The 21,570-nt window shown below is 39.5% G+C and overlaps 2 protein-coding genes and 1 long non-coding RNA gene across 4 annotated transcripts; 1 reads left to right on the top strand and 2 right to left on the bottom strand.

Annotated features, from left to right (window-relative positions):
• Window positions 1-5,061: 5,061 nt before the first annotated feature.
• Window positions 5,062-6,777, bottom strand: LOC121807318 (GDSL esterase/lipase At2g23540-like). Its single transcript, XM_042207541.1, has 5 exons — window positions 6,489-6,777; window positions 6,283-6,413; window positions 5,913-6,161; window positions 5,573-5,828; window positions 5,062-5,431 (listed from the first exon to the last, which is right to left on the bottom strand). Exons 1-5 carry the CDS (start codon window positions 6,739-6,741, stop codon window positions 5,208-5,210), a joined length of 1,113 nt encoding a protein of 370 aa, XP_042063475.1. The 5' UTR covers window positions 6,742-6,777; the 3' UTR covers window positions 5,062-5,207.
• Window positions 6,778-13,177: 6,400 nt separating this feature from the next.
• LOC121808322 lies at window positions 13,178-17,140 on the top strand. Its single transcript, XM_042208739.1, has 2 exons — window positions 13,178-13,494; window positions 13,932-17,140. Exon 2 carries the CDS (start codon window positions 14,103-14,105, stop codon window positions 16,872-16,874), a length of 2,772 nt encoding a protein of 923 aa, XP_042064673.1. The 5' UTR covers window positions 13,178-13,494; window positions 13,932-14,102; the 3' UTR covers window positions 16,875-17,140.
• Window positions 17,141-19,136: 1,996 nt separating this feature from the next.
• Window positions 19,137-21,451, bottom strand: LOC121809483. 2 transcript variants are annotated; one of them, XR_006052269.1, is made up of 6 exons: window positions 21,243-21,451; window positions 21,088-21,167; window positions 20,819-21,003; window positions 20,009-20,187; window positions 19,515-19,600; window positions 19,137-19,426 (listed from the first exon to the last, which is right to left on the bottom strand). It is a non-coding gene; the product is annotated as an uncharacterized LOC121809483 (long non-coding RNA). The 2 variants fall into 2 exon arrangements; XR_006052268.1 differs by having other exon boundaries at window positions 21,088-21,451.
• Between the last annotated feature and the right edge of the window lie 119 nt (window positions 21,452-21,570).

Here is a 21,570-nt window from a genome sequence, read left to right on the forward strand (position 1 = left end):
TCCGTATAACGTGATAAGATGTGTTTTTGGGAATTCCGCCGGGAATTCCGCGCCACTGCTGATGCTCTTAGAGCATCTCCAATGGCGGACGTCCGGTCGGACGTCGCGACGGGCGACCCGGACGTCCGCCACTGTGGCGTTTAGGGTCGGATACGGACGTCCCGTGAGGACGTCGGGTGTCCTCGGACGTCCCTGCGACGGGCGGGCGGACGTCCGCCACTGTGGCAAGGGTCGGACGTCCCGCTCGGACGTCCGAATTTTTTTTATTTTTTTAAAACCCTATATATACGGCTCGTTGAACTTCATTTCATTTGCACCACTTGTTGTTAGAGCATCTCCAGTGGGCGGACATCCCACTAGGACATCCACTAGGACATCCCAAAAACACCTCCTGCCACGTCACTAGGACTTCCCATCCCACTGCCACGTCACTAGGACATCCCATCCTATGTCCGCCCTTCCCACTAGGACATCCCGCAATAAAAAAAATCATACATTTACAAATAAAACAATTTACATTTACGGAAATAAAATTTGACGTCAACCCCTCCGAGTCCAAACCTCATACATTATTCAAAAAAATTACGGGAAAAATTAACAACTTTATCGGAAAAATTAACAACTTCATCGGAAAAACATACATGATTCGAAAAAAAAAATTGCATACTAATAAAAAAAAACTTCATACATTATCACGTCAACCCCTCCGAGTCCAAACCTCTTCGATGATATCCTGCTGAAGTCGAACATGGGCATCTGTTTGCCGCATGTCGGCAAATGCACGCAGCCGCGCGACCTCTCCATGAGGTACCCCCATATTCACATTCGCGGTGGCCACGCCGTGACTTGGACCTGCACCCGTATCATCTTCGTTGGTCCACTGAGTCAGTTCCGCAGCTTCATTTTCGACAATCATGTTGTGCATTATGATACATGCGTACATGATATCGCCGATGTTGGGAATATACCACTGCCGTGCAGGACCCTTCACAACCGCCCACCGACTCTGGAGCACACCAAATGCCCGCTCCACATCCTTGCGCGCTGCTTCCTGACGGCTCGCAAAGTATGTCTTCTTTTGTCCGAGCGGATGCTTGATTGACTTCACAAAGACGGGCCAGTTTGGGTATATCCCATCCGCCAAATAGTACCCCATATTATGTTGGTTGCCGTTGGCGACGAAACTGATGGCGGGACCAACGCCATTGCACTGAGCGTTGAACAGGGGCGACGACTGGAGAACGTTGATGTCGTTGTTGGACCCAGCGACTCCAAAATAAGCATGCCATATCCACAACCGGTAGTCAGCTACAGCTTCAAGGATCATCATGGGATGCTTGGCTTTGAAGCCGGTAGTGTACATCCCCTTCCAGGCGGCGGGGCAGTTCTTCCACTCCCAATGCATACAATTCATGCTGCCCAACATCCCAGGGAACCCGTGCACCGACCCATGCATATCTATCAGCATCTGGCAGTCTTCGGGGCTCGGACTCCGAAGATACCGCTCCCTGAATATCGCTCTCACGCCCGCGCAAAAATTCTGCAGACACTCGACGGCTGTCGACTCGCCAATGTGGAGGTACTCGTCAAACATGTCGGCCGCGCCTCCATACGTCAGTTGTCTGATTGCGACAGTGCACTTCTGCAAGGGCGTGAGTCCGGGTTTGCCAGCTGCATCCTCTCTGATCCTAAAATACAGGTATCTTATCTCTAAAGCACCCACGATGTGCAGAAATAGCGGACGATGCATCCTAAAGCGTCGCCGGAATAAGGCTTCCCCAAAACGCGGTTGCGGAGCGAAGTAGTCCGCATACAACCGAATATGTGCAGCAATGTGGTCACGGGGTACTTGAGTTCGACGATGGATCGGCCGAGGTACCGCCGCCTGCTGCCGCCGCTGCAACCTCTATTGTAGCAGCCTCTCTATCGCACCTTCAACAGCGACCTCCAACTCATTCTCGCTATCACTTTCACTAGACATTCTAGATATACTTGAAATTAGAGATGTAGAGAGAGTAACTTGTTAACACAAGTGGTGCGAATGAAATAAAATTCGACGAGCCGTATATATAGAGTTTTAAAAAAAAATTAAAAAATGGGACGTCCGACCGGACGTCCGACTGGACGCCACAATGGCGGACGTCCGCCCGCCCGTCGCGCCGACGTCCGAGGACACCCGACGTCCTCACGGGACGTCCGTATCCGACCCTTAACGCCACAATGGCGGACGTCCGGTCGCCCGTCGCGACGTCCGACCGGATGTCCGACCGGACGTCCGCCATTGGAGATGCTCTTAACAAGTTTCTCTCTTCTTTTACTACAAATTTCATTTCTACTTTTAATGGAGAACGATAGGAACTCCCCGGCCACGAGCGAATCGCAGACTCCGGCGTTTCCCATCGACCTGGAGGGAAACGTAAGCGGAAATGCGACAACGGTACCGGGAATGGGACAGATGGGGGCCATGGGTGGGATGATGTCCGCCGAGATTAGCGGAGGGGACGATGGGGGCGGCACGGGCGACGGGGCGGCACGGGCGACGAGGACAGCGCGGAGTGAGCCGGGGATGTTGGATTATGTATTTTTCTTTTTTTTGAATGACTATGTATTTTGCTTTTTCTAATTATGTGTTTTTTATGTTTTATGAATATGTATTTTTGCCCGTATTTTGCTTTCCCGTATTCCGTGTCAAAATTATATTTCCGTTTTTACGTAATTAAATTATTGTGATTTTTTTATTGCGGGATGTCCTAGTGGGAAGGGCGGACATAGGTAGGGGATGTCCTAGTGACGTGGCAGTGGGATGGGAAGTCCTAGTGACGTGGCAGGAGGTGTTTTTGGGATGTCCTAGTGGATGTCCTAGTGGGATGTCCGCCCAGTGGAGATGCTCTTATGCCTAACCAATATTGTTTCATCATTTCACACATAGTCCAGTTCTTGAATTTGCAAAGTGCCGCAAGCCCAAATCATAAGTCCAAATCGAAAGTGTCTAACAACAGATTAATTAAATCGAAAGAGTGGTAATAGTTGGATTAAAAAATGCCATAATATGTCAAAATTCAAATCTTGCATAGTTAATATACTGAAATATCTTTTATGGGTTTGAGAGTACTAGTTCTGATAAAAAAAAGTTTAAAAAATGAAAATAAAATTGAAACGATATTAAATCGAAGTTAAAAAAACTCATATCATATTTTTAAATGATATGTACCTAAATTGATACCTAAAAAAATTGCCCCCTTTTAAATTTAATACTAGCAAAAATTGTTGCAACTTTTATAAATACACATCAGAACTATATTTTTGAAAGATTACATTTTTTATGTTCTTCACTAACATTGTAGATTTATTATTATTATTATTATTATTATTATTATTATTATTATTATTATTATTATTAGCCATCACATTTTGAATATGAGATCAAGAGTTCAAATTTATAAGCAATGCAACTCTTATCATCTTCAAAAAACTTTTCAGTTTCACTTCCTCTAATTATTAAAATAATAAATAAAACCTTTTCATTTCCTCATTCATATTAAAAAAATCTTGTTATTTTTGCAAAAAACTTCTTTTAAATGCTATTGGTTTATACTTTATACAATAGCGATGAATGAACAAATAGGACTTATTACTAAAAAAAATAGATGATGCACTTCAAGAAGATTTATTATGACCAGATGATAGTTACATTATGTTATACTCCAATTATAAAAAAGAGATTCAATAAATCACTTATTTACCTGACCCCGCAGTACACAAGAGACAATAAATCATAACATTAATCAATTTTAATTTGAACCCGTAATCATTCTTCTATATTGTTAAATTTTATCAACATTTGAGCTGCAGTAACTATCATCACCTGAGTTCAATATTTTACAACAAAATGTCACAAGAGGAGAAAGTTTGAGATTGTTGGATATCCTAGGTTTCACGAATTTCTTGCAAGTTTAGCCAATCAGATAAATAAACAACGTATATGCAGGCATATGGGTCAACAATCCATCCTTGGTAGAGTAGAATATCCAATAAATCATAGATTCCACAATCCACATTCTAGGTGAACTTAAATCATCAATTCAGAAAAAATTTAGATAAATTGACAAATATTATACTTCCTCTGTCCAAAAAAATAGACTAAGCGGTACTCCAAATGAAATGAGTTTTAATATATAATTGGTAAAATAAGAGACAGAAAAGGGAGTGAATTGAAAATGGAACAGGTTTATTTCCTCATATTTATTGAAAAAAATCATTATGTCAATCTTGTTATTTTCTCCAAAATTCCACTTTTATACTATGTATAGATATAAAATAAACTTCTGTTGTTGTTGTTCATAGTGACCTGCCCTTTATATAGTCAAAGTAAAACTTCATTCTAGAAATATTATTTGTTCATAGTGATCCCTTTATATAGGCAAAGTAAAACTTCATTTTTTTTATGGGTAAATGAATGTAAACTTACAAGATTGTGCCACGGAAAACTCAAATCGGAAGCCAAAGGTTTTAGGCATTAACCTCTTTACTGTTTGGTCAACTCACATACATAAATAAAACTTCATTCTAAAAAAAGATATAGGTAAAGAGAAAAATATAAAACTAAAAGGAAACAAAATAAAATAAGGTCAAATCCTTACCATATACTATCAGTCCCTAGGAAACATAATTAATATACCAAATCAATTATTTATAGTAGAAAACAATTACTACTACAAAACAGGGGGGGATTTTCGGCTCACATTCATGCAACTCAACCCACATCAATTCAATTTTCGGCCCACATTCATGCAATTTACTACTCGTTCCGTCCTGGCCCATGTGGAAAACAATAGTACTTTGATTGTGGATTGTAACGGCACCAATGTAAAATTAAATAAATAGCTATTTTACGAAAATAAATATGGTAGTAGCAGTAGTAACTAATTTGGTTCAACTACTCATTCATTTTGAATCTCAGCTACTTTCCATATTGACATGATCATACGATGGATGATGTTGCATCCACGTATCGATAGATGATCACATTAATCTAATTCATGTGTCGTGGCCTAATTTCAGTAGCTCGTAACCACAATAACATTACGAAAAAAACGGACATATCAATTAACTTTTAACAAACGTTTGAAAGAAAGAAAAAAAACAAGAAATACGTACATTAAGAAACAAATACATGAGATTCCCGAGTTATGAATAATGAAATTTAATTAAAGATCTCGAAGCTGGCGAAGATTGATTGGAGAGATATATCTCTGGTCGCCGTCAAGCAGCTCTTTGGCGATGAGAAGGTTAGCTGCCTCGCTTGGGTGGTATGGGTCCCAGAACACGTGCTTGTCGCGGTCCGAGCACATGGTCGACGTCGGCCCGCATGGGATTACTCCCGCGTACTGCCCGCCGTCGCCGCAGCAAGCTTTGCTTGGCGTTGCAAATCCTGGACATTCAATGTAACCATTTAATTAGTTTAGTAGGGTATATAGTAGTATAATTCATCTATCTTGAAAATATATGACCTAAAATGTTTCGTTCATTATTTATCTTCCTAACGAAGTTGCCTATAGGGAAGAATCGTCACCGTAGTTGGCATAATTTGTGATGAGTTCCATCACAAGATCATAGACATTAGCATACACAAAAGTGGAGCCGGGAAGATTCTCATTTAATTGTTGCAGAAGATCCTTCAACTTAGCGTTATATTGCTGCGCAAGCTTGTTTGGCAACGATACACATTCACTCTCTTTCAATTGGTTAATACTTCTTTGATACGGGATGCAACCGATGGGCCCCACATTCCCTACTATGAACTTCCTTCCGTCTAATCGGTAAAGTCTCTGCATTTCATTTTCTCATTATACATGAATTCGAATACGATCAATACGCATAAAACATTATATAAGACACATATATATACACACCGTGAGTTGTGTTCTTAGATGATTGATCATGTCGTCCACGAAGGCATCGGGGTTTTGTGATATTCTTTCACCCATCGAGACGACCGGGAGGAGATAATTGTTGAGGAAATCATTGGACCCTATTGTGATGGAGAAAATTGAATTTTTGTGGAGATAGTCTCTTGCTTCTGATGCCCCTAGCAATTTATCAATTTGCTTCCTTGTGATGGTGAAGTAATCTACTTGAATGTCCATCGATAGCCTGTTTACCTGTCAAATTGTAACATTTTTTTACTACTACTAGTATAAATTATAGTATGTCATGTTACTCAATTGTCCTTAAAAAAAATCTGATATTTGTGATTGATGCACGTTTCCCAAGTGTACTTACAAAAATACTTCCGGTAGCATTCAAGATTCCGCCACCTCCGGATGCATAGTTGACGCCGTACAATATAGCTCTTCCGGTGGTGTTGGGGGCGAGAAACGGAAGCGCGTAACGGGGCTCACCTAGCTCCTCCCCTAGCACGTTGGGAAAATGTGTTTAGCCCTCTGTCGTGTTGATTCGTAAAAAAAAATAAAAAAGAGGAGACTTACCCACGATATCCCCGATGGTCCTTCCGTTGGTGTAGCGGCCGGTCGGATTCCCACCCGAAGCCTTGAAATCAATACCATTGGGTGTGATATCGGCCTTGGACAATGTTTGCAAATAGTTGTTGTTTCCAGCATCAACCAATGAATCTCCAAAAATAAATGATGCCCCTTTTGTCAAATCTATGTCATCTTGTGAAATCCCATATTCGATCAAGAACAACACTAATACTACCACGTAATGCAATCTCAACGCCATGACGGAAATAAATTACACAATAATTATAGTTTTGTGGATTTGGATTATACAAATTAAATGGAGTTGCAATTGTGGTTTGACGACTTGAGTTATATAGAAAGGAAAAGTTGGGGGATTTTATGGGGGTTAGGTCATCAACGTTTGGACTTGTCGTATATTATCGTGAATTGGATTAAAATAGATAGTTGCTTCTATGATAAGCAGTAATGTATCAACCCAAGTCAAATGGGTTATTTATTTAAGATTATTACGTGTATATATGGCGGATTATGATAAGCAAGATTGTATCAACTCAAGTCAAACGTGGTATTTATTTAAGATTAATATATGTATATATGGAGGTTTATGTTGGAATTGAGAATCTTCTAGTGAAAATTTAAATTAGGTGTGTTTGGTGGATGGGGTTTGAATAATTCTGCGGGAATGTGATGATTGGGAAATAAAAGTTATAAATTGGAAGGTGATAAAATGGTGAACTAACAATGGTGCATATGAATGGAGTCCTGTTTTTGTCTATCTTCCCTTTTAATTTCTTTATATTTTTCTCCCTGTTTTTTTATTAATGATATATTTTCTCATTTTTTGACTTATTACAGTTTCCAATCCATAAAATTAATTATTACTCCATAGTGTAAAAATAAAAATTTTATTAGTATACTCTCATTCCGTCCCACTCAAAATGTTCACATTTATTTTTTAGTTTGTCCTACTCAAGATGCACATTTTCCATATTTGAAAACAAATTCCTCACTCAATCTCCCTGTTAAAATATTAATCACCATTTTCACTCTCCTTTGTCATACTCAAGTATTCAAAACATTGAAAATGAGGGATCCAAAAAAGTAACACAGACTCTAAGAATTTTAACTCGCGTAACAAACTACATGTAAAACTATATACTAAGCATAAAAATTTCACTGCAATTGAATCTATGACCATTTTCATCCAAATCATAAAAATTGATAGTAACTATAAATCGATACATGGGGATGGCATTTTTGGGTAGATGATTTATATTAATATATAGTAGTAAATTTTGGGATATAATATTCTGGAAGAATAGTGAAATATTCGGGCTTTTTGCCTCGGGCCAAGCTAAACACCAATGGGCCAAAAGTGTAAGGCCTTATCAAACGGATCCTAAATACTATTTTCAAATTTATTTGTGTCGTGAAATTGAGCTTGAACAGCGAGTGTGCAACAGCAGTTACAATTTTGCGATAATCACTGCGATTCCAATTGAAAACTTCAATTTAATGGAAGTCAATTTGTCCTTCCCCTTCAATTTATGTTTGGGTTTTGGGTGTTTTACAATAAAGAATTCCACTAGAGTCAAATGCAAAGTGTGAGAGAAGAGGGAAAATGCTATCAATTGTTTTTCAATTCACAACTGAAGTAAATATGCATTCGTTGTGGAAGGTCTGCTTTAAATTTTCTTGCTGAAAATGAGAGAGATGGATGCTGGTCTCAACACAAATTTTCAAATTTTGGAGCTCATGTTGCTACTTCTCTTGATTCCTCCCTTTCTTGAGGTTTTTGCAAATTGGATGTTCGAGACTTAAATCTTGAACGTAGCATTTTGCAATTTCATTTTCTATGAGCCCATCCTTGAAGAAATGCTGAGTTTAGGGTGTCATCCAATCCGCCCCAATATTTACTTTTTCCAATTTTTAAAATTAAACACAAACCTCTTTTCTCATTCTTTGAATGTTTGATTAAGCCCTTTCCCTCCTTGTTTGGCGGGGGGAGGGGATTTTGGGTTTTTGAGAAAGCAATGTCTTATTCCTTAGAAAGCTTTTTCTTGCTTTAATTCCTTTTGCCTTTTGAAATTTGGGTCTCCTTTGTATGGCCAGTCAATACAATGCTCTACCAAGAAAGAAAGAAAAAAAGCTTCATTTTGTTCGAGTCTCCCTAGCATTCTCTCTCTGTATCAATTTGAATTTTCTTGTACGCTAGGGTGTCCACGATAGTTTGGCCAAGTCCAAGGCCAAACCACAAATTTTTGTCTACAACCAATTTTTTTTTCCACAACCACAAAAAGCCTTGTTCAGCCTAATAGTGGACAAGCCGCAGCCCTCACTGTCCACCCCTATAGGGAGCCGCGGCCCAGCCGTGTCACAAATCACATTATTTTATAAAAAAAACAAAAAATCAAAAAAAAAAGAAAAGGTTTTCCGGCCGCCCCGGGCAGCGCCGTGTCCAGGTTGACTAGTCGGCCCGCCCGTATCCACCCCCCGCCGCGGCCCTCGCTGTCCATCCCTATAGGGAACCGCGGCCCAGCTGTATCCTCGGGCGGTGGCCGTAGCTCCCTATTATGTACACTTTAAGAGCAAACAAGGGAAAAGAAAGTACTCCCTCGTTGTGCCGCACTGCTATTGGATAGAAAGAGCAGAAATAGAGATGGTTCTGAGCATTCAAATTTGGTAATTCAAGCTAATTCATCAATTTTGAGGAAATTGCAAGAAAAAGAGATGGTTCTGAGAGCCATGCGCCGGACTAACAGTCTATCGAGACTCTTTTGGACTCTAAGACATTCTTGACAACCCATTGACCTGGCATGACGCGAAGTTAGTGGGTCTAGTGGATTGGGTTTACTTTGGACGAGGACATCATTCTCGATGATTCGTTGATTTTGCATAGTACGGACTTAGAAGTTCGTTAGGTGTATTAGACCATGTTTATCAGCAACCACTCAACTCAACCCAACCCAACCCAACCCAACCATCCACCTCTTTAATATTTAATTAATTTCTATCTCATCGACCTCATCATCCACCTCATCAATCCATCCAATCCAACCATACCATTTTTATGGTTTATCAATGACCACTCAACCATACTATTATATATTTATTTTTATATTATAACTCTATAACAAAATTTCTATATAACAAATTTAGGAATTTCAAAAATATATTGTTTTCATTATCCTCTGTATGAACAACAAAGGATAAATAAAAATTAAGAAATTATATCAAAGAAAAGGATTATATGAAGAGAAAAAATAATATTTTTTGTATGCAAAACTATATTAAATGTGATCTCTATTTATAAAGAATAAAAAATGATAAATTTTGGTATAATACTTATAATTTTGTGATATAATATACAAAAGATATTTAAATTTTAAATAAAATATATATCTACTAATGACATTGTGCCAAAATGACACAATCTCATTAGTTGATATAGTAAATTCGGATGAGACTAGCCAGTCTATGGTCCGCCTCCAAGAGACCATTGGTTGAGGAAAGAGAGGGACCTTTTCTTCAAATTCTACTCCATCTGTCCCACATAATTTGACCCAGTTTTCCATTTTGGGTTGTCCCACATAATTTGACTCATTTCACTTTTACCATTTTGGTAATGGACCCCATATTTCACTAACGGATTCCTACTCACATTTAATTATAAAACTAATATATAAAAGTAGGACCCACATTCCACTAACTTTTTCAACTCACTTTTCATTACATTTCTTAAAACCCGTGCCCGGTCAAAGTGTCCCAAATTATGTGGGACGGAGGGAGTATTTTTTTTAAAATTTTAAAAATGACCTGGCAAGAGACCAGGCCATTGATAAACGTAGTCTATTGGTTGGAGTTGCGAACTCGACAGTTCGATGTCTATGTCATGTTCGGGCAATGCGGTTTCAGCATTCCATTAAGTTTGCATAGCGTGAACCCTTCAACACGCTAATTTTGACTGATACCCTTCTTTCATCTATTTTGACTTTGAAGTATGTTCTTATTTTCTCTGTCTTAAAACACTACCTACAAAATTGTATTGACACTTCCATGACCTTATATCGTCTTCACGTACAGAATAACAAATTAGGAAAAGTAATGCAAGCCCGCACGGGCTTAACTCAGTTGGTTCCTGGGTGGTAGATTGTCCCTAAGCAGACAGGATCGAATGCTGGCAGCCGCAGTGTGGGAGTTTCACCACTGTGGTGGCTCCTTGTGTGCTGGTTACCAGTGTAAGTTCCTCCCACCTAATGGGCCGCTGAGGTACCGTGTTTGAACCCCTCCATAGCGATGTCGGGCCGGGTTATGGGGGCGCCTGGGGTGAGCGAATCACCTTTGTCCCTAAGGAAAAGTAATGCAAATTAGATTCACATCGGGTGGTCACTACTTACTATTCCACTACGCATGATAATTCTCTTTTTACCTTTTTATCTTATGAACTTCGTCACTTTATTTAATTTGCCTTAAACCACGACCTACACCAAAATTAGTGTCAAAATCACTCAAAAGTGCATAAAATTTAAGAAAAATAACAATTTAATTCACGTTACTAATCAAGTTGGAATTTATCGGATTAAAATTTTTAATTCTAATACTCTAAATTTAACAAGCTATTTGGAGCGGAAATAATATCCTAGCAAAGTAGATACTAATAGTCTTGTAATTTAGAGCATCCGCAGTTGTGCTTGCTGGCGCGGCTGACCCCTGCTCGCCGCTGTGCTCTTGCTGCTGGCACGGCGTTGCTCGATGCATCGAGCACGTCCGTGCCGTTGAGCAGCTGACGTGGCGGCGCCTGATTGGCCAACGGCAATGCCGTTGGGAATTTCGTTTTTTCTTTTTTTAAAAAAATCGGATTTAATTTTAAAATCCGAATTAAATAAAAAAAATATTTCCCCACTTCCCAATAAATTATATCCGTTTTCTCCCCACTTTTAATTTATTTTTCAATTTTTTTCATAAAATTTACATTTTCATCTATAATTACCCCACTTCCACACCAAAAATTTCACACCACTACACAATTCTCATCTAAATTCTCTCATCTTCCCTTATCAATTCTCAATCTTTCGCTCTTACTTACAGAAAAAAATGTCCGGCTCCGGCGATCACCCCTCCGACTCCCGCGGTTGGAACCACGAATGGTTCGGCTCACAACCATTTCCTAGTCCAGAAATGCAATTTTCGGCCCCTCCTCAAATGCAAGGTTCTCAAATTTCGGGTGGCTACCGGCCTTACCCGGTGGACGATCAAGATGCCCCCGATGGGCGATACGGGTGGGCACCCGAACCCAGATCGGGAGGGAGCGGCGGCGGTTTCATACTCCCCCTACTCCTCGTGGTGTCCGCACCCCGTACACTCCGGCGAAGATGGATCAATTATTCAAAGCCTATTTGATTATCTCCGAAGATCCGGAGATAGGCACGAACCAAAGCGGGGATAGGTTTTGGTGGCGCGTCTCTCGTCGGTACAATGAAAACCGTCCGGTTGGAACCATCGAGCGCAATGAGAGTATGGTGCGCAATGCCATATTCAGAGCCAATGAAGAAATCGAAAAGTTCCAGGGGTATTACCTCCAGGAAGAGCGGTCGGCGGGGAGCGGTAGGAGCGAGCTCGACATCATCAGTGCCGCCTTGGCGACCTACCAATCCATAAATTACAAACCGTTCAAGTACCTCAGTGCTTGGCAGGAGGTGCATGTGCATCCGAAGTATAGGGGAGGTGTATCATCCTACTCCAGCTCCTCCAGCAAACGGTCGAGGTCGGTATCCCTATCCGACGCCGGCGAGGATGAGGTGGCTAGCCAGCTCGCTGGAGCTAATTTGGGTAGCCCCGACGCCGGCCCGAGCAGTTCCCAACGCCAGCCACAAGGAAGGAAGAATGCGACGACCAACCGCTGTCGCACCGCGACTCCATCCGCCCCCGCTCCCTTTGTGCCACCTCAACCCCCCACCAACTCGTTGTGGACCTTTTTGGCCTAACTCAATTTGGCCGATAGGTCAAATATGACCCCCGAGCAACTTGATTCACATTTGGCAATGATACGGGGTCTCCGAAGAACATCGGGGATAAGGCCAGATGAATAGTATTCCACGAGGGTATTTTTTAGCCTTTAATTATGTATTTTTTATTTTTAGGATTTTAATTATGTAATTTTAAGTTTTTAGTATTTTAATTATGTAATTTTTAATTTTTTTTGTAATTTGTAATAGTATTTCAGATATTTTTAATGCATTTTAATATTGTGGAAATGTTTTTAATTAAATTGAATAATAGAATGGTGGGCCCTTGAGCATGTCCTTGCGGAAGAGCATGAATATAGGTGTTGAGCCTAAGAGCAGAGAGTAAAAAAATAATAAATGTAGGTCTGGGCCCATATCCGTATCTTTGGCAAGAGTAAGGATGAGGATGCTATTAGGAAAAATGGCTACCATTTATATAGCCGGTATTAATCGATCAAACCTGATTTTATTGTTGAATTTAGCTTGTATGCATAGATAAGACTTAAGAGCATGAATTTAGAAATAAAAATCCATTAAGACGAGGTTGAGTAGTAATCGGGGACCGGAAGTAGTGGACTTTGAGCGAAACGCTGCTGCACAAAAGCGATTATTTGACTTTATGCCCCACCACTAATCTTTTTATTTTACTATATGCTTGCTGCTTTCAAAATACCAAATCACTGTAATCAATTTACTAATACCAGATTGAAAACTGGGAAGTCAATTTCTTTATATCTCCTCAATTCAAGAATCCCACTACAGGCCCCCTACCCCCAACAAGGTCAATTTAGAGGAGAGAGAGAGAGACTGAGTAGTGGGGTAAATGAATTAGTTGAGGTATGTTTTTGATTCACAACTGTAGTAAATGTGCGTTTGTTGTGGAAGGTCTGGCTTTAAATTTGCTTGCAGAAGAGAGAGGAAGAGAGAGAAAGAGAGAGGTGCTCGACTCAACACAATTTTTCTAGATTTAGAGCTCATAGCTTGCTCAGGGGATCCAAGAGCAAGAGGTAGGGGGTTTCTTCATTTGATTCGCAAAAGCCTTTGACTTTGTTGAAAATGCCCATTTTGTGTATGACCATCTCTTGTCGATTTTGATTCCCTTATTGTTAGTGCTTCTCTTGATTCCCTCCCTTCCTTGAGGTTTTTGCAAATTTGATGCTCAGACATCGAATCTGGAACGTATCATTTTGCAATTTCATTTTTCATTTTGTCTGAGCTAGTTCTTGAAGAAATGTTGAGTTTAGGGTTCCGTTGATCTGACCCAGTATTTACTGTGGTCCATTTCTTTTGATTGAACTCAAAAATCTATTCTTGCTGTTTGAATGTTTGTTTAAAGCAAATGCCCTTGCCCTTTCCCTCCTTATGTTTAGGTTTTTTTGAAAGCAAAGGTTTATTCTCGAGGAAGCTTTTTCTTGCTTTGATTTCTTTTGCCTTTTGAAATTAGGGTTTGAATTGGGTCTCCTTTACCTGGTCTCAGTCAGTAGAAGGCTCTACCAATAAAGAAAAAAACAAAGCTTCATTTTGTTTTCCCAGGCTCCATTGCCATTCTCTCTCTGTTTCAGTTTGAATTTTCTTAAATTCTAAGAGCAAATTGAGGGGAAGAAAGCAAGATTTAATGCATCTCTCTCTGTGGAAACCGCTCTCTCATTGTGCCGCACTGCTGTTGGATAGAAAGAGCAGAAAAAGGGATGGTTCTGAGCATTCAAATGAGGAAATACAGGCTAATCCATCAATTCTGAGGAAATTGCAAGAGCACAAATTGAGGGAGGCTCTCGAGGAAGCTTCTGAAGATGGCTCCCTTGTTAAGTCCCAAGACATTGATGCTGAGTCATTGGCCAATCAAGATGAGGGGATAGGCCGTTCGCGGTCACTGGCACGGCTTAATGCCCAGAAGGAGTTCCTCCGAGCCACTGCTCTTGCAGCCGACCGCACATTTGAGTCGGGGGACTCGATTCCTCAGCTCACCGAGGCCTTGTCCAAGTTCCTGACGATGTATCCCAAATACCAGTCATCAGAGAGGATTGATCAGCTGCGGCAGGATGAGTACTCGCATCTCTTGGGTGTTGGTTCAAAGGTATGCCTTGATTACTGTGGATTTGGATTGTTTTCATTTCTGCAAAGTGTCCATTATTGGGAATCTTCAACGTTTAGTTTGTCTGAGATCACGGCTAATTTAAGTAATCATGCTTTGTATGGGGGAGCTGAGATTGGGACGGTAGAGTATGATATCAAGACTAGGATTATGGATTATTTGAACATCCCTGAGAATGAATACGGACTTGTTTTCACTGTGAGCCGTGGCTCAGCTTTCAAGTTGCTTGCTGAATCGTATCCGTTTCACACTAACAAGAGATTGTTGACCATGTTTGATCACGAGAGCCAATCCGTGAACTGGATGGCTCAGAGTGCTAGAGAGAAAGGTGCCAAGGTTCAAAGCGCTTGGTTTAGATGGCCTACTCTCAAGCTCTGTTCGACTGACTTGAGGAAGCAAATCTCGAACAAAAAAAAGAGGAAGAAAGATTCTGCAACCGGTCTTTTCGTGTTCCCTGTTCAGTCGAGAGTCACTGGTGCCAAGTATTCGTATCAGTGGATGGCTCTTGCTCAACAGAACAATTGGCATGTCTTGCTCGATGCTGGAGCATTGGGCCCGAAGGACATGGATTCTCTTGGATTGTCTTTGTTCCGACCAGACTTCATCATCACGTCATTCTACAAAGTGTTTGGTTATGATCCATCTGGTTTTGGATGCCTTCTGATCAAGAAATCTGTGATGAGCAGTCTTCAAAATCAATCGGGTCATGCTGGGTCGGGTATAGTGAAAATAAGCCCCGTCTTTCCTCTCTACTTGAGTGATTCTATGGATAATATCCCTGGATTTGGATTTGATGAGGATGAAGAAGTGAGTGGGGCTGGTAAAGTGAATTCTGAAAATCGTCCAGTATCTCAGCTGCCAGCCTTTTCCGGTGCTTACACCTCTGCTCAGGTGAGGGATGTGTTCGAGACAGAGATGGAGCATGATAATGGCTCTGACAGGGATGGCGCAAGCACTATATTTGAAGAAACTGAAAGCATTTCTGTTGGGGAGATGATGAAAAGTCCGGTCTTCAGTGAAGATGAATCATCGGACAACTCACTTTGGATTGATTTGGGTCAGAGTCCAGTAGGGTCGGATACGGCTACTCCTTCAAACAAGCTTAAGGCATCCTCTCCTTTACCACCTGCTTGGTTTAGCCAGAAGAACAATAAACTCACTTCTCCAAATGCCTCAAAGTTACCGAGCAGCGGAATGCATGACAAGGAGTTGAACCCAGTGTATCATGAGGCCTTGTCATTTGACGCTGCTGTTCGATCAGTTTCTCAAGAACTAGACCATTTCAAGGAGATACCTGAAGATGAGCCATTCTCGGAGGGGTATCCCGCTTCACGAGAATACAGGACTCGGGATAATCAGCACTTCCAAGAGATTGAAGAAGAAGTTGATATCAATAATTCAACTAGCTCTGCTGTTAGGGGATCCAATCGTCTGACTACTCAGAATGGCTGTGCTTCTAAGTTATGCCTCGAGAAAGAGAGTGCTATAAGGCGAGAGACAGAAGGAGAATTTAGATTGCTGGAAAGGCGAGAAAAGAGTAGAATTGCTGGAGGAAGGTTTTTTGGGATTGAGGAGAGTGAGGCAGCTGGAAACAAAGGGGGAAGGGTATCCTTTAGCACAGAAGACAACCACAGAGCTCATATTGGTCAGACCTTGGATCCAGGAGACATGTCTCCCAACAGCATAGACGATGATGACTATTTGAGCAACGGGGAATTTGATGACCTAGAATCAGAAAGGGGTGAACCCGAGATAATCTGCAAGCATCTGGATCATATAAATATGTTGGGCCTCAACAAGACCACCTCCCGGCTCCGTTTCTTGATCAATTGGCTTGTGACCTCTCTGCTGCAACTAAGATTGCCTAGTTCGGGTGGGAAAGACAGTGCGCCGCTTGTTCACATATATGGCCCAAAGATTAAATATGAAAGAGGTGCCGCGGTGGCTTTCAATGTGAGGGACAGAAGTAGGGGTCTGATCAGTCCGGAAGTTGTACAAAAGCTGGCTGAATCGCACGGTATTTCTCTTGGTGTTGGAATACTCAGTCATATACGCATCATAGAAGGATCCAAACAGCGCGGACCTCTGAGTCTTGAGGATACCACCCTTTGCAAGCCGATGGGGAATGGCGGGAAAAGTGGATTCATCAGAGTTGAAGTTGTGACTGCTTCACTTGCATTTCTGAGCAATTTTGATGATGTATATAAGTTGTGGGCTTTTGTGGCTAGATTTATAGAACCAAATTTCGTGAAAGAGGGCGCGTTGCCATCTGTTGTAGAAGAGGTTGAAGAATGATGGCACACCATTGCTGCTGGTCTAAGTTGAACAGCAATGAAGATGGATTTTTTTGCCACCTCCTGCCTCGTTGCTGCTCCGTGCATTTCTTCCTTTTTGTCTTGTTGCTTTGATTTGCCTTGTTGTAGAGTTTGATTTTCGAATTTTTTTCATTGTTTCAAATATTTAGTGGAGTATTTGAATTGAACTGAAGCAGATGCAGCGTAGCATTACACTCTTCTATTCAGAATGAATTGTTGACCCCATTGCTTTCTACTCTGGAAAAATCCCATCATTTTTTTCTTTTGCTTGTTTCTTGTTTTTGATACTGCTGTTTCCACTGCTTCTCATCTCTCTTTGACCATATGTTCTAATTGGATTTGATAAACATAAAAATAAGAATTTATGGGATGCCAAGCATGAGAAAAGGGGTCTATTAATACTTATTGACTAAATTATTATCTATTCTTTTAAGAAGGTAGTATGTGATAGTACTTACTAAGGCACGGTTCTAGGAAAAAGCTCCTACGAAATTCTAGGAGTATTATTGTTAATGAATTAGAAAATTAATTTTCCTAAGAGTGTCGTCCACAATAGGGAGGACACGGCGGCAGCCCCGCCTCCCTATAGTGGATGACACATGAGGCGCGACGGGAGGCGGCGGACAGCACAAGGCCGACTAGTCGGCCTGGAAGCGGCTGGGTGTGGAGAGTCGCGAAATTGGACTTTTTTTTTTAATTTTCGTTTGTTTTTAATAAATACTCCCTTCCACTTCATTTTCACCCTACACACATCTACACCCCCGATTTCACACTCTATCCCTTTTTAACTCTCTATATTTCACTCAATATGCACGGTGGAGACAGTGTCGACAATGACAGTGTTTTTATATTGTTTTTTTATAAAATGTCCGTTGTATAATTTTTCCGTATCTATAAAATACAGCGAATATTTGGACCCAAAATTTATTATTTTTAATTTCCTTTTCCAATTTATTTTATTTTCGATAATTTTATTCACATTGAATTAAAATATACAAATAATTAAAAAATAAAAGGTGTCTACTATTGCTGTGAACATTTTTTTCGTGGTTGTGGACAAATAAAAGTGACTTGTCTACTAAGATGTGCTCGCTATCGTGGACACTCTAAGTGGGGGTGAATCATAGAGGTAAATCCAAGTGGTGGTGAATCATAGATAGAGGTAACAATGACAAGATGGGGAAAAGTTGGAGGGTGTCATTAATTATGTCGTTGTGAAATGGGACCATTGACTCCATTCCAAAATTCGTACCCCTCTTGTTCTATCTATTGTTGGTGGCAATTCATTATTGTAGTATATCTAATCAATAATTATTATATTAATTTCATTTTTTTGTGATGCCTGTTCTTTGATATTGGTTTTCTTTTATTTAAATCAAAGTACCCCTAGAGAAAAATAAATATAATACAAAATGAGATGCATATATGGAAGCATCTCACAATTCTTAGGCGGTAGTAGTAGTATAATTTTTTTGTCAGAGTGAAGTCTGTTAGATTATCAATGGTTAACTATATAAATTAATAATAGTAATAATGGAACATATGCTAGTGGAACAGCCAATCACTCAACTTTTTGGCTTTATATATATTTAATTGACAGCATTAACATATAAAACAAAAACATAATAATATAATCTTAATCTTCATCTAACCCGATAAACTGTCTATTTCTTACAAGTAAAATACAATGTCAGAATTTACTAAATCGATATCAACTTTTACCAACTCTTGTCATTGATCAACGTAGAAATTATGTTTCCCGTCAGTCAAATAATGATTTAAAAATTGCAATCTCCAGAGGTCAATTTACCGAAGTTTTAATTATGAATAGTGCACATGATAGTAATTAACAAGGACAATAATTGATCAGTCAGACTCAGCAACCAATTAATTATCACCACATAATTAACGCTGTAAACAACTACTAGTAGCAATTAAATACTATAATTTCATGATTATATAATTGAACAATGTAATTATCGTTATTGGGCCACACCATGTAACTTTGTTTGTCATGGAATAATAATGATTTCGAAGTGTTGAATGATTATGACTGATATTCTTATCAAAGACATGCATATGATGATTGAACCTTAACTTTTCTTCTACAAAAGCAAAAGTAAAACCAAATCATTCAATCAAACTTTACCATTTCAATGCTGAAAAAAGTTGTTTGAACAAATAATTAATAATACTAAGTATAAATAAAGTAACAGACGCTATAGTGACTCTGACTGAGACAAATCTTTGAAGTCCAATTTTATTGATGGAGAAGCAATATTTATGGAGTAATGGATTGTAAAGAAAAACTGCACATGATTATCGTCAATGAGCATTGCTAATTTCAAGTGTATAAAAGAGATCCTACTTTATAATTTCCCTGATGGCAATGTCACAAAAAAAGAAGAGACCACCCACAGCAACCATGCGCCATGATTCGCTTAATCGAGAAAAAGCCCCTTTCCAACGTCCAACGCATGGCGATGGCGCATAGTAAGTGAGACTTCCACCTGGAAAGACAAGTTCTCCCATCTGAAGGCAAGGAAAAAGTTAAGTTAAATATGGCATCCTACTAGTCATTTTATTCTATTGCTGAGGTGAAGCTGTATAAATGATTCACCTGATCATCTACAAACTTGATAAGGAAAGCAACCTTTCAATTAGAAAACTTAGCACAAGATATGTGATCCTTTCCTTCACAGTCTCCTGCCAACATAAAACAATTTTCTACCATCACCACCTCCACCTCTGGAAAATAACATCACTCAACTACTCAGAGATATATGCACCATTCATGTCAAACTTAAACACCAAAACCACTTTCTTAATTCTTAATAGATAACAATTTTCATCAACCTATCAGAAAAATATAGTCTTAATGTCTTAACTATGAAGATATGAAGTGAAGATTCTTAAAAATAGAAGGGGAAACCTACTTAAAAATTTGTATACATGGACCAAGTAGACAAGATATATTCATACACTAAAATCACAATAGCCAAAATATAATATTAGGAGCAAAAAAATCATATTTTTCCTGGAGATGAATTTATTCAATAGGATGAAAGCAACTAAAGATAGCAGAAGAAAAAGAAGTAATTCACAAATTTGTACCCAGAATTATTCTTGTAGCGTGATTAAGTATGGTAAGTGGAACCGAAACCCTCTCAGAGAGGTCATCAATCTTCTGCATTATTGACATAGAGAGTAGCTTACAGCAGCTGATGATCCATATAAGCATGTTTTGTTGTTGAACAATAGTCCATTTTCCGTTCAGCTAATCATAATCAACACTGTGACGTGCATTTAAAAAGGCAAAAGGAAGTTAATCCACACATATGTATTACAAGAGAGAAATAAATTTAGTACAGCATAAAATGTATGCATTTAGCTCCAAAACTCAAGCAGAGGCTGATAATGAGAAATCTTCTAACAACTCCACTTCAACTCATTTCTAGATTATTAATCTAGGCACTATAAAATTGTACTCTGCAACAAAATGTTGTGGTTAGATATACAATTTTTCTATGAGATACACATATATATGCAACCCAAATATGAGATTAGTAACTTTTTGGGGCATAGAATCCAGATATGTTATTGATATTGATTATCCGTGAAGATGATTTCAATTGTTGCCAAAGATTATCGGCCAATTGTTTGGATAATTGTCCATCTTTCATCTTTTGTTTGTTAGGATTATGTTTTGTTGGCAGAGTCTTTAGGCAATTGTATTCTATTTAGAGTTTGAGTGGGGATAGGAGTCTACAGTCTACTTCATTGAGGTTTGAGACTTATACTTGCTTAGTGGAACACAACTACCAATCTAAAACCTAAGTGTGGACATGTTTACAGTAACTCGTAAGCATCCTGCAAAACACATAAAATCGGCCTTGTGTAGGAAAATTACAGAAATATGCTAACCTTCCAATTCCTTGCACCACATGAAGAAACAATGTGACTAGACAAAAGGTAATGCTTATCAACAGGCTGCCCCTGCAAAGCGGCAGTTGTAAAGAGGTAGAGGTATCCTTGATGATGCTCAATAACGCAATGAGCGTTTGGTTCACCTCCCCAGATAAAGGGTTGGCTGCATTCATTAGAAAGACCTAACAGTGGATTGAAAATATAGTATGAATCCAGCACAACTTCATGCATTCAATAGGCAGTCTAAAACGCGTTAGTAGGCATACCTTTGATGACTGATTTACAGTAAAAAACTGGAAGGCTTTGGTGTGCCTTTTATTCAGATGGACGTTTACTTGAGGCTCTCCTACAATAACACCATTCACAATCATATACTACTCCTACTATACAACTCCATAGCTCTAATAAATAAAAAACAAACTGATAAGAAGAAGAATATAGCGGGCAGGGGAGAGGATTGCCGGTGGGGTGGGAACGGCCATCGAGAGTTCAGTCGGTAGAGAGCTAAAGGAATATAGCTTGATTAAAGTAAATATACTTTTCATTGACTGAATGGAAATGGTGTTGATCAATTGACATTTAACTGAACTGTAACTACTAACTTCATTCTGCTAACTCATTCCTTTCTTTTTTCATTATTAAGTTTCAAGTTATCTTGTTGCAACAAATATGAGTAAGATTTCACTTTAAGCAGTGTAGCTCAGGTATTTTTATGAGTACGAAAAAAAGAGAAGGATCAAAACAAAAAT

Source organism: Salvia splendens, chromosome 6 (assembly GCF_004379255.2).
Source record: "Salvia splendens isolate huo1 chromosome 6, SspV2, whole genome shotgun sequence".
Lineage (NCBI taxonomy): Eukaryota > Viridiplantae > Streptophyta > Magnoliopsida > Lamiales > Lamiaceae > Salvia > Salvia splendens.